General features: G+C 44.3%; 2 protein-coding genes across 2 annotated transcripts in view; one reads left to right on the top strand and one right to left on the bottom strand.

Moving 5' to 3' along the window:
• The window catches only part of RTN4IP1 (reticulon 4 interacting protein 1), a 65,768-nt gene extending 59,572 nt beyond the window's left edge, over positions 1 to 6,196 (bottom strand). Inside the window, exon 1 of the mRNA XM_002714873.5 lies at positions 5,457 to 6,196. Coding sequence (XP_002714919.2) covers positions 5,457 to 5,730 — 274 coding nt within the window. The 5' untranslated portion in view covers positions 5,731 to 6,196. The remainder of the gene's footprint in view (positions 1 to 5,456) is intronic.
• Positions 6,197 to 6,222: 26 nt separating this feature from the next.
• QRSL1 (glutaminyl-tRNA amidotransferase subunit QRSL1) overlaps positions 6,223 to 12,605 on the top strand; it is a 29,995-nt gene continuing 23,612 nt past the window's right edge. The window contains exon 1 of the mRNA XM_002714875.5: positions 6,223 to 6,398. Within this exon, the coding sequence (XP_002714921.2) occupies positions 6,375 to 6,398 (24 nt within the window). The 5' untranslated portion in view covers positions 6,223 to 6,374. The remainder of the gene's footprint in view (positions 6,399 to 12,605) is intronic.

Genomic DNA, 12,605 nt, shown 5'->3' with positions numbered 1-12,605 from the left:
TTTGTTCAGAGAGTTGAGCTGATTAGGGAAATCCTAAATCTGTCATCAATTTCAAAGACTCTCATCCCATCTAAGAACACCAAGCTTTCTTGGTATAATGCTGTTGGCTGTATTTTTCTTCCTACTTTTAAAATTATTCATTGCTTCGGCCACTTCCATGATTTGTTATTTTGCGTCAAATGGTAATAGCCATCAGAAAAACAGCCAGCCTTCATCTTTCAAAACAAAGCAGACATGTCTCTTATTTTCTTGCCAAGGGAAATAACAGCTTCTGAAAATTTACAATCTTTTACTCATTATTTTATTTCCCCAAGCTATCATTGCAGAAATCTTCTGCAACAACAACATACATTCTCAAAGAGAATCCATGGGCAGGGGGGGAAAGAGGATGACTTACAAATCTTACCCACATCATTAAAAAAAAGAAAAACCTAAGATGTCTCAAGAACACCACATAAAAGCAAAACATGTTATTATATTAATAAACAGTAGACCAGACGCAGCCATTCTCCCAAAATAAATATATATATACAGGAGCAGGTGGGTGTTGTAGCCCAGTGTGTTAAGTTGCTGCTTGGGAGGCCCACATCCTGTATCAGAGCTCTGTTCTGGTCCTGGCTGCTCTGCTTCCAATCCAGCTCCCTGCTAACGTGCCAGGGGAGCAGCGGATGATGGCCCAAGTGAGTGAGTTCCTGCCACCCACATGAGTGGAATCTCTGGCCCCTGGCTTTCGTCCAGTCCAGCCCCTGCTGCTGTGATCATCTGGGGAGTCAACCAGTAGATGGAAGATCTCTGTCACTCTGCTGTCAAATAAAAAATGAAAGAAAAAAAGGTACACAACACAAACTGTAGAGTATATTCAAAAAAATTAAAAGTTGACAGATCGGGCCGGTGCTGCGGCTCACTAGGCTAATCCTCCGCCTTGCAGCGCCGGCACACCAGGTTCTAGTCCTGGTCGGGGCGCCGGATTCTGTCCCAGTTGCCCCTCTTCCAGGCCAGCTCTCTGTTGTGGCCCGGGAGTGCAGTGGAGGATGGCTCAAGTGCTTGGGCCCTGCACCCCATGGGAGACCAGGAGAAGTACCTGGCTCCTGCCATCGGATCAGTGCGGTGCGCCGGCCGCACCACGCCGGCCACGGCGGCCATTGGAGGGTGAACCAACAGCAAAGAAAGACCTTTCTCTCTGTCTGTCTACTCTGCCTGTCAAAAAAAAAAGTTGACAGATCTACTAGAAGACAAAACGTAAAAATTACTCATAGATAAGATATGCATTCTTCTCATTTAAATTTGTAATCAGAAGTCAGAATGAAAATACAAAATGGCATACAAATGACTGACAACCAAATATGTGCAGCACTGAAAGAGGCTGACAAATCGTGGAATCACTCTTCAAAGAGCTTACGATCAACAGAGAGGAAAAACACCAACCACTGAGTACAACCTACCACTTGAAGACATATTATATAAAGACTAAATTATCTTGAAGCCAATGTAAAAAGAATAAAGGATGCCAGGCATCTGTGTAGCCCACATTCCATGTTGGAGCGCCCGAGTTTGACTCCCTGCTCCACGTTAATGTACACTGAGAGGCAGCAGGTGATGGCTTCAATAAGTGGATCCCTGACACCCAAGCGGGAGACCTGGATTAAGTTCCTGGCTCCTGTTTCAGTCTGTCCCAGCCTTGGCTGTTGCAGGCATTTGGGGACTGGACCAGCAGATAGGAGATCTCTATCTGTCTCTGGGCCTTTCAAATAAATAAAATAAATTCTCAAAAAATAAACTAAAACAACACCCTCAACTTCAAAAGAACACATGTGGATTTCATGAGACAATCATAGTAAAGTCATTTCAAATCATTCTTAATAGAACCTTATAGTCACAAATACCTTAAGACTCCCGAGTCTTTCCCCAAACCTCTTTCCCTAAAGAAATGTGTAATAGCCACTCCACTATATTGACCAGGCAGGTGCTGTCCAGTAGAAATAAAATTCAAGCCTCACATGCCATTAAAAATGTCCTAGTAGCCATTAAAAAGATTAACAGAAACAAGTGAAATTAATTTACTTGCTATATCCAAAATATTATCCTGTCAACAAGCACAACATGAAATTTTTTTTTTTAATTTTTTTTTTTTTTTTTTTTTTTTTTGACAGGCAGAGTGGACAGTGAGAGAGAGAGACAGAGAGAGAAAGGTCTTCCTTTTGCCGTTGGTTCACCCTCCAATGGCCGCCGCTGCAGCCGGCGCACCGTGCTGATCCGATGGTAGGAGCCAGGATCCAGGTGCTTTTCCTGGTCTCCCATGGGGTGCAGGGCCCAAGCACCTGGGCCATCCTCCACTGCACTCCCTGGCCATAGCAGAGAGCTGGCCTGGAAGAGGGGCAACCGGGACAGAATCCGGCGCCCCGACCGGGACTAGAACCCGGTGTGCCGGCGCCGCAAGGTGGAGGATTAGCCTATTGAGCCACGGCGCCGGCCTACAACATGAAATTTTTAAAAAGACACTTCACATTCTTTTTTCTTTGAAATTGATTCTGTATTTTATACTAACTGCACATCTCAATCAGGCTAGCCAAACTGCAACAGCATAACACCCACATGTGGCTAGTGGCTACTACACTGAACAGCATAGGTCTAGATACACTAGCTTAAAAACAGCAGCACTCAAAATTGGAGTCCATGGAGCCAATGCAGAAGTCTCCCAGTTTGGTACAACCTCAAAATCTTTGCAAATAATTTAAGAGTTCCTTTCTTTTCCAACAATCTATCGATGTGGGGCTGGCTTTTCATTAATTCAAACAACACACTGCAACAGACTGAAAACAGAACATATGCAAACCAAGGGCTGAGCGTTCAGCCTAGCAGCTAAGACATGAGTTAAAGGGGCCTGGCATCATGGCTTAGCAGGTAAAGCCACCACCTACAGTGCTGGCTCCCATATGGGCACCAGCTCAAGTGTTGGTTGCTCCACTTATTTTTTTTAAGATTTTATTTATTTGAGAGGTAGATTTACAGAGAGAGAGAGAGGGAGAGAGGGAGAGGAGAGAGACAGAGAGAGAGAGTGAATCTTTCATCTGCTGGTTCACTCCCCAAATGGCTGGCATGACTGGAGCTGGGCTGGTCTGAAGCTAGCAACCAGGAGCTTCTCCCAGGTCTCCCACATGGATGCAGGGCCCCAAGCACCTGGGCCATCTTCCACTGCTTTCGCAGGCCATGCCAGAGAGCTGGATGGGAAGAGGAGCATTCAGAACACGAACTGGCACCCATACATGATGCCAGCACTGCAGGAAGAGGCTTAGCCTACTACGCCACAACACTGGCCCCTAATCCACTTCTGATCCAGCTCCCTGTTAATGTGCCTGGGAAAGCAGCAGAGGGGGGCCCAGTGCTTGGAACGCTGCATCCACGAGGGAGATCAGCATGAAGCTCCTGGCTTCGGCCTGGCCCAGTCCTGGCTGTTGCGGCCATCTGGGGAATAAACCAGCAGATGGAAGACCTCTCTCTTTCTCTAACTCTGATTTTTGAATAAGATATATCTTAAAAAGAACAAAAAAAAGGACACAAGTTAAGAAACCCACATCCCATACTGAAGAACCTGGGTTAGTGTTCTAGCTCCAGCTCCTGATTCCAGGTTCCTGCCAAGGTAGATTCTGGGCAGCAGCAGCAGGTAGATGGGGCCCTGCCACCACACTGGGTATGTGGGTCGAATTCTGGGCTGGCTTTGGGGAGGGCCCAATCCTATCAATTCTGGCATTTAAGGAGTGAATCAGCACATGGGAGCTCTCTGTATCTGTCTCCGTCTCTCAATAACCTTCAAAATCCAGTTGCCTTCGATAGCAAAAGGACGTGTAGAAGCGTAAAATGATGCTAAATTTCTTTTTCCTTACTTTAGAAAATAGTTATTTTCATTGTAAGTTCTTTGAAGGTAAATCCCTTGCTCTATCAGTTACTATTTAAGTATTTCACATATTTGTGTCTCTCAGTCATCATATTTATTTCATTTTCTATTTTTTTCCTTTTGTGATTTGTAATGTTATACAAAGGAGGTTTACTATATTTTTAAATAACATTTTAAATTTTGTTCTAACTTTGAAAAGGTAAATATCAACAGCTACAGTTCATATAAAAGTCCAGTAACTTAGGAGAGCAAAGAGGTCTTGAAACCAAAAAAATTGAGAATTACTATCCTAATATATCATACCACATATGCAAAAAGAATGAGAAGGAAAAAAGTCAAAGTCTCAACATTTTCATACTTACAAATTGCACAAAAATGGTTCATTCTGTCATTACTTAATTTTGTAAGTGGATATACATATATAAGCAAAGAAATTAAATTCATCACACACAAGTCATAAATGAGAATTGCTACTGAGGTTATCAGTTGACTTTAACTGTAGGCCCACATATAAGCCCTTCTTCACAACGCTGACCCATAATTAAGTTAAAATTCTACGGCAGTTTACTTACAACACAGGTTACCTGACCTGTGACTAACATGGAGGTTAATCATCCCAAAATATGCTTTTCAATTTCTTCAAGAGACATGGATGAGCTACCACAAGCAAGACTGATACTGTTTTTGTCAATTTTTCCCAAAGTTACTCACAAATACTAATCAGTTTATCACCATATATGTGTGTGTGTGTGTGTGTGTGTGTGTGTGTGTGTGTAGTGCTTCTAACCTTTGCCAATATTCTCCAAGAGAAAGAATATTATTCCCATTTAGGATGGAGTATAACTGATGTGCAAACATAATCATACCTCTAAAACTTGCCCCTCAGAATCAGGGTACACCAGAAAGGCAGCAGTAGACAAAACTTTTAAGTCCCAATCTACGTATGTCAACTGCTGAGGGCAGAATACAATAGCACAGAAGAGGAAAGTACAAGGAGTCTTCAAAATTTCATGGAACACGTGTATTAAGAGAATTATGTATTTCAAACAATTTTTACCCCAAAATAAGCATCATTTAATGTCATTTTTCCAGAAACATTAAGTACACTCATATCATGAACATATCCTAGAGTCTTGTTCTGCTGCTTTGTCTACTAGACCAATAAAGGATCCTATCAGTAAGAAGAGTGCAAAAAAGGGCAGGGATTGTTATGAAAATGCAAGTTCTTAACTGACACACAAACAATCATACGTTCAAAGCTTGTACCTCAGAATGATGGTTCTCAGAGGATCACAAAGTTTCCAAGAAAGCACACCAGAAAGTTAGGGACAGACACAGCTCTAAAGCTCCAATTTACATATGAAAGCTGCATGTAAATACAACCTCTATTTTGTAAAAGACACCTCAACCACTGCAACTTAAAACTTTTTGGAAATATTTGCAGTGGTACAGTCAAAAATCTGTGTACCAACCAAAGAAGGTTAAGCAAATACCAATCGATTTTTACAAACTGCATGCATTACGATTAATAAAAGAGGTAATGAAGAATGTCTTTAAAACTTACTTCTCATATTAACATCTATAGGGTTTACACTCGCGGCATGGACTTTGATAATGACTTCATTTGGATAGTGTATGATGGGTATCATCATGTTCTGAGTGAATCGCAACACTTCATTCTTCCCATATTTATCTATCACCCAAGCGGGCATGACAGTGCTCTTTGGCGAGGTAGTGCTGATCTTTCTAACTGAAGGCCTTTGTGCAATTTTGCTCCTCCACAAGTAAGCCGCAGTACATGCATTTCTTCTAAGCACACAAGTCTTCAGAAATTCCATCGTAAACAGTGACCAGATTGCGTGCCCCAATCAACGTGCACTCGGATTGGATCACACTCTCACCCCTGAATTCGATCAAATTTCTTCACACACACTAAAAACGACTTCCAAATTGAGCGTTCGAAAGTGCGGTTAACCCGACGCAGCAACCAAAGGAAGAACGTGGAAGTTACTATTCTCTAGGTTTCCGAACCGCTCCAATTAACCTTCCAGTCAGGATTCTGTCCATTCCCCCTCCCTTCCCTACACACCACTCCCCTTCAAAAAACACAAACACACAAGCAGGTGTGTGAAAACACCCCGGCCCCCGGCCCTGTCCGGGGAGCTCTTGGCAGAACTAGCACAAAGCTCGCGACCCCGACGCCCCTGAAACTCGCACGCCTAAGAAACTCCAAATGCTACCCTAGCCCGGAGTCTCCTTGCCTGCCCGCTCTTCTTTTCCACCGGGGGTTTTGCGGAGCCAGCCAATCGCGTGCAGAGATCATTCCCTGTGGGCTGCGATTTGACCAATCCAAGGGCTCGGTGTTGAAGGGTCCGTGATGAGCCAAGATGGCTGCGCCCGTGTAATCCAGGCGGCGGCCGCTGACCTTTGATTTTCCTCCCTGTCACCTGGCCCCTGGGGTGGTAAGCTGAGCACGAGGACCATGCTGGGCCGGACTCTCCGAGAAGTGAGTGGAATTGGCCTGCTGAGGGCCCCGGGAGGGAGGAAAGATTCGCGGGCGCCGTGCACAAGGAGTGCCCCCCCGTCCCTGACCCTCCCACTTTGGTCCACCTCGTTACATTCTTCCCTCCGGCCAGTCGGGAGTCCGAGCTTCGCGGAGCTGTAGGGTGGAAGGTCCATCCATTCCCACTAATCGGCGATTAGACTTTAGCTCTGGCTGTGATAGGGCATTGGAAGGGGGGCTTTGCCACGTCAGGGTTTGGCTTGCTCATTTCCATCTCTTCTGTCTCAGCTGATGAGTTCTTGCAGTCGGGCTTGGCAATAGCTTACAAAATCCAAAAAAGTAATTTTTAGCTTTTTGAAGAAAATTCATTCTCTAAGATGCTACTTTTTCCCAACCCGTGTCGGTTTCCTAGACATCATTTTTGAACCTGAGGCTGCATTTGTCCCTTTCAGATGCCCTCTAAGTCCCTCAAACTCACTTTAACCAAGTTGTAATCATTATAACAGGACTACTACTCATCTTAATGGCAAAGTTATTATCCCATTTGTCCTTAGATTCTTCATCTTTTCTTATGTATTAAATCACTACGTCCTATTAATTCTGTTTTAGATATGGCTGGACTCGTCTCACTTCATTCCTGCTCTTACCGTTTTATTTTAGGTCTGCTTGCTTTCTAATCGAGTTCACTCAACCTTTAGCACGTCTGCGGGCCCACTGTTATAGGAATCACCTGGGATCTTTGTTAATTTCAACCACATCCCACTCTAGACTTAATCAGACACTGGTGCTCCAGGTGATTTCTGGAGATTAACAGCGATTTACAACCTGCCCTGCTTTCCATCTTCCTTTTGCATCTACACCTGGGAGGTCTCCCGCATCTCCAGCTACCAGCCTTATACGTTATAATGCAAACTTTAAATCCACAGGCCTTAAATAACATAGTTCCTCCCAAAATACATTATTGTTTTACCATCTTAAATTGCATCCTATACATACTTTTAGTGAAAAATCAATGTTTTTTTTTAAATACCCAGAATTTGATTTGAATACAACCAATAAAAATGTGACATATTGTTTCCCTTTTCTGCCTTTTCCTCCCTAAGCACAATCATATTTGTGTTACCCTTTTCTATGTTGAGTGAGCCATTGTGAGAAACCACTTTTGCCTCATGGAGGGAAACATTTAGGAGACCTGACCCAAGGGAAGACCAAGGAGTTGCCTTGACATGACTGCTTTCACTTAATCACTCCTTTAACAAAGATTGATTCATGCCTACTGGGCGGAAAGTATTATTTGTTGATTGTTTTCCCTGCTCAAATCTACTCTCTTTTATTTCACATCCCAATACTGGTGCCTTAGATTCTGTCAGTTGGAGGTTAATTCAGTACACATTCTCTTTTAGATACATACAGATGCCTGGGAGGGTTGAATGACTTGTTCTCCCACTGTTGTGAATGACAAATTTCTCTCCATAACACCCTAGCTGAGATATTCATTTGAAGAAATGGAAAATTTGCTGGGGAAGAGCTTAAGGGGAGGGATTGGAGACTCTGGACATGTAAGGCAATTTGGGGGACATCAGTGGAGGCTTAGGACAACAGAAAGCCCAGAGAAGACTGAAAGGAGATAAATGCCAAATGAAATAAAACCCCTGTTTGTACATTTTATCCAGGTATTTTCAGGGAAGAGGAGGCATCCCACACCTTTCTCTGCTGTGGCATGATCCCAGTGTTCATAGGAGGCAGACACCAGACTAATAGTGTAAATCCTAAAGTTCAACCAATGATATATTCAGTTGACTTCTTGGGAGTCTAAGCTGATTTGTTCTATAGGAAAATAGATTCCAAATTTTAGACAATTCAGTTCTTCACTCACCTGGCGTTTATTGAGTTCCTCCGTGTTCCAGGCACTGGGGATTAGCACTGAAGACAGAAGCACCTGCCCTCATGAAACCTACAGGTTTTTGTTTTTTGGGAAAATAGGCATTAAGTAACTTTTAAAAAGTAAAATAATACAACTTCAGGTAGTTTTATAATGAAAAATTCAGCCATGAGAACTAGTTGGGGAGGAGCTGGGTGTTTTAGTGTGGTCAGGGAAGGTTTTTCTGAATTGATTGGGTGATATTTAATAGAGACAGGAAGGATATGGGTAGTGACCCCTCCGGGGAGAGTGTTCCAAACAGAAGGAAGAGTAATCCTGACATCAAGGAGTAGTAAGAAGGCTGGCACGGCCTAAAGAGAAGTCAACGAGGAGAGTCTTGGAACACAAAGTTAGAGATGGGCAGGAGTCAGATCACAGGGTACCTAATAGGCCATAGGAAAGAATGTAGATTTTATCCTAAGTATAATGGGAGCCTCTAGAAAGTTTTGTGTTGTGGACATGGTCTGATTTAATATTTTAAAAGCTTCTTTAGGTTATTCTTAATGGCTGTAGTCTATGGGAAAGCAAGTGAGGAAGCAGGAAGATGTGTTAGAAGGCTGTTTCGAGGGCAAGAGGTGATGGCAGTGGATCAGGTGGTAGCATAGAGGAGCTGCAAGTGAGAACTGTGTTTTACATCGTGGCTTGCTGATGGGCCGGATGTGGACGTGTCAGGAAAGAGAAGAAGCAAAGAAGATGTTTAGATCTGGAGCCTGGGTAATTGGGGAAGTGATAACATTTGTCAAATGGAAAAGACTAATGGAAGCATGTTTGGAAGGAGGCGGTTATCACGAGTTCTGTTTTGGACATGTAAAGTTTTTAAAAAAGATGTATGTATGTATTTATTTGAAAGGCAGAGTAACAGAGAGGGAGGGCAGGAATGAAAAAGAGATCTTCCATCTGCCAGTTCACTTCCCAAATGCTTGCAACAGCCAGTTTAGACCAGGCTGAAGGTAGGAGCAGGGGACTCCAGCTGTGTCTTCCACTTGGGTGAGAAGGAATCAAGTCCTTTCCATCAGCTGCCTTGCAGACATATAAGCAGGAAGCTGCACCAGATGCACAGTAGATGTGACATGAACTGGGCACGCTGATATGGGATGCAAGTATCCCAAGCAGTGGCCTAACATGCTATGCCACAGTGCCAACCCCTGGACATAATATTCAGATGCCTCCTAGATACCCAAGTGAAGGTGTCATTTAAGCAGATTAGAGCTGAAGAAAGAGGGTAGATACGTGGGTGTGAGTTAGCCACAGGACTGTGTTTCCTCTAGATCTTGTATCTATCCTCTGTCACTCTCATTGATTGTTGGCAGAATGTTTCCATTGGTTGAGGAACACAGGTCCCTGTTCTCTTGCAGGGCGAGTGGGTAGTTATGTCAATGAGCCCGGGAGCAAGAGATGGGGGATGGCTGGAATTGAGACTTGGGAGATTTTGTGGACATTGGTAACGATGAAGTCTTTACTACGACCAGGTGAGTTGGTAACTTGCATGAAGTAAAGGGAAATCAGATGCAGTGTTCAGTGTACTTGGCCTTGGAGACTGAAGTGAATGAGAATGACAACAGGAGCAGTACTAATGAAGATGTAAGCTAGGTGCTGAAATCTTCAAGGGATGAAAGGGAACACCAGGGAGAATTTGCTAATCCTCTCTGGAGCACAGGCTTCTGGTGAGTTGTGATTTTTGAGAGAAGAGAAAGGCACTGACACCTGATGGCACACACTTCCTCTCCCACTGGCCTCTGTGATACATGGTAGCAGGGAGCTAACACAGGAGAGGCATGGCTCCCCAGGAAAGCCTGGTTGCTATCTCAGAACAGAAGTGCCAGGAGCAGAGTTTTTGTTTGGTTTGTTTTTTTTTTTTTTAAACAATAACTTATAAAGTTTAATTTTATTTTGGATTTTAGATATGACACCTGCAGTTTTGTCCCCCGGGGAGCTGTACAATTTACATTTTATGTTCCTTCTGCTCAGGATATCCCAGCTAATTAGCATGTTTGTTTTCACTTCTGTTTTCCAATTCCCTTATTGACTTTCTCAAATCTCGACTTCCTGAAAATGGTCCTCCTGAAGATCAGCACCGTAAAAACTGAGGGCTCCTACCCTTCTCCACCACACTTGTCACTCCTTAGCTCTAGCCACGTGCCACACCAATTGGCAAGTCAGAGAGCACCCAGGGGATTGTAGGCATTACAGGACTTGAGGGGTCAAAAACAAGAAAAAAAAGTGGCAGACACAATTTTCCTCACTATTGCAACTTATTTTATTTGACAGGTAGAGTTATAGACAGTGAGAGAGACAGAGAGAAAGGTCTTCCTTCCGTTGGTTCACTCCCCAAATGGCCACTATGCCCGTTGTTGTGCTGCTCCGAAGCCAGGAGCCAGGTGCTTCTCCTGGTCTCCCATGCGGGTGTAGGGGCCCAAGCACTTGGGCCATCCTCCACTGCCCTCCTGGGCCACAGCAGAGAACTGGACTGGAAGAGGAGCGGCCGGGACTAGAATCCGGCGCCCATATGGGATGCCAGCACCACAGGCAGAGGATTAACCAAGTGAGCCACAGCGCCGGCCCCCGTTATTTCAACTTTGCCATGGGATACATATGCCTATCTTTGGGGGTACTTCAAAAGATTCATGGAATAATTGGATTAAAAGATAAACTTATGCCGGCGCCGCGGCTCACTAGGCTAATCCTCCGCCTAGCGGCACCGGCACACCGGGTTCTAGTCCTGGTCGGGACGCCGGATTCTGTCCCGGTTGCCCCTCTTCCAGGCCAGCTCTTTGTTGTGGCCCGGGAGTGCAGTGGAGGATGGCCCAAGTCCTTGGGCCCTGCACCCCATGGGAGACCAGGAGAAGCACCTGGCTCCTGGCTTCGGATCAGCACGGTGCGCCGGCTGCAGCGCGCTGGCCACAGCGGCCATTGGAGGGTGAACCAACGGCAAAAGGAAGACCTTTGTCTCTCTCTCTTACTGTCCACTCTGCCTGTCAAAAAAAAAAAAAGAAAAAAAGATAAACTTTAGGTGAACATTTTTAAAGTATATGCATAGTTTTCCCATAATACACACTTGCCATGACCTTTTTAAAGACCCCTCATATGCATAGATTTCAAAAAATTTTTGCACCCAAAGAAACTTACCTTTTATTTCCATTTTTCCATGAGCATTTTCAAGTGCCCTCTAGCATTGGGTTTTTGCTAGTTCCAGGTGTCTTCTACATTCTTCCCACTCAGTATTGACAATATTAGAATATACTGTTATTCTTTTATTTCTGTCTAGTGCCTTTCTTCTGAAAAGTTTGTATTTCATGCAAACCATTCAGCAGAAAGTGCTCTTCTTGCTTTTAAGTCACCTCCTTGAAGGCAAGCCTCACTGCCCCATCCCACCACTGAGCCACTCCCTCAGCCTCCCCCATGGACATGCTGTTCCTCCTCGTTTGTGAACGTTAGGGGTCCTCTTAATGGCCTCTTCCCACTGCTTTTCTCTTTGGAAGCCCTCAGCGCTGAGAACACCATGGCTTTGATGATTTATTTAGTAGTCAAGAGCAGATCACATGCAGATATTCCCTGCAAGTGCAAACTCCTGTTGTTTGATGCATATGGGACATGTTAACCTAAACTAGAGGACAAACTAAGTGTCCCGTAGAGTGGAGCCAGAAATGGTGAGGGGCCTGTGTTATGAAGTCACCCTTTACCACTTGTGTGGTTTTGGAAAACTCACCCTCTCTGAACTTCACTTTCTTTATCTGTCCAATGAGGTTATAGTACCTAAAGTTTAGTGGTTGCTTTAAGGGTTAAATGAAATAGTGATCCATGTAAAGCTACAATACCTGGTTCTTGGTAAATAATAAATATTGTTCCCTCTCCTACTCACTTTGTCTCTGAGTTCCCTTCATAAAGTTTATGGAAAATGGGGGTGGGCATTTGGTGTGGTGAAGATGCCTCTTGGGAAGCCTGCATCCCATAGTGGAGTGCTGGTTTAAGTCCCAGCTCTTCTTCTGATCCCAGCTTCCTTCTGATGTGCACCCTGGGAGACAGCAGGTGGTGGGTCAAGTTCTTGGGTCCCTACCACCTTCCTGGGAGACCAGGATTGAGTTCCTGGCTCTTAGCTTCAGCTTTGTCCAGTCCCAGCCATTGTAGGCATTTAGGAATTGAACCAGTGGGTGGAAGATCACTATCTGTCTCTGTTTCTCTTTCTGTCTCTCTGCCTTTCAAACAAAATTAAAAACAAAAAGTAATTCGAAAAGTTTATGAAAAATAGAATTAAAACCCAGCATCGCAGGTAGTGGCTTTACCCACTATGC

This window comes from Oryctolagus cuniculus, chromosome 5, assembly GCF_964237555.1.
Source record: "Oryctolagus cuniculus chromosome 5, mOryCun1.1, whole genome shotgun sequence".
Classification (NCBI taxonomy): Eukaryota; Metazoa; Chordata; class Mammalia; order Lagomorpha; family Leporidae; genus Oryctolagus; species Oryctolagus cuniculus.
The sequence above is the reverse complement of the archived record's forward strand: the minus strand, read 5'-3'. Positions and strand labels throughout refer to the sequence as shown.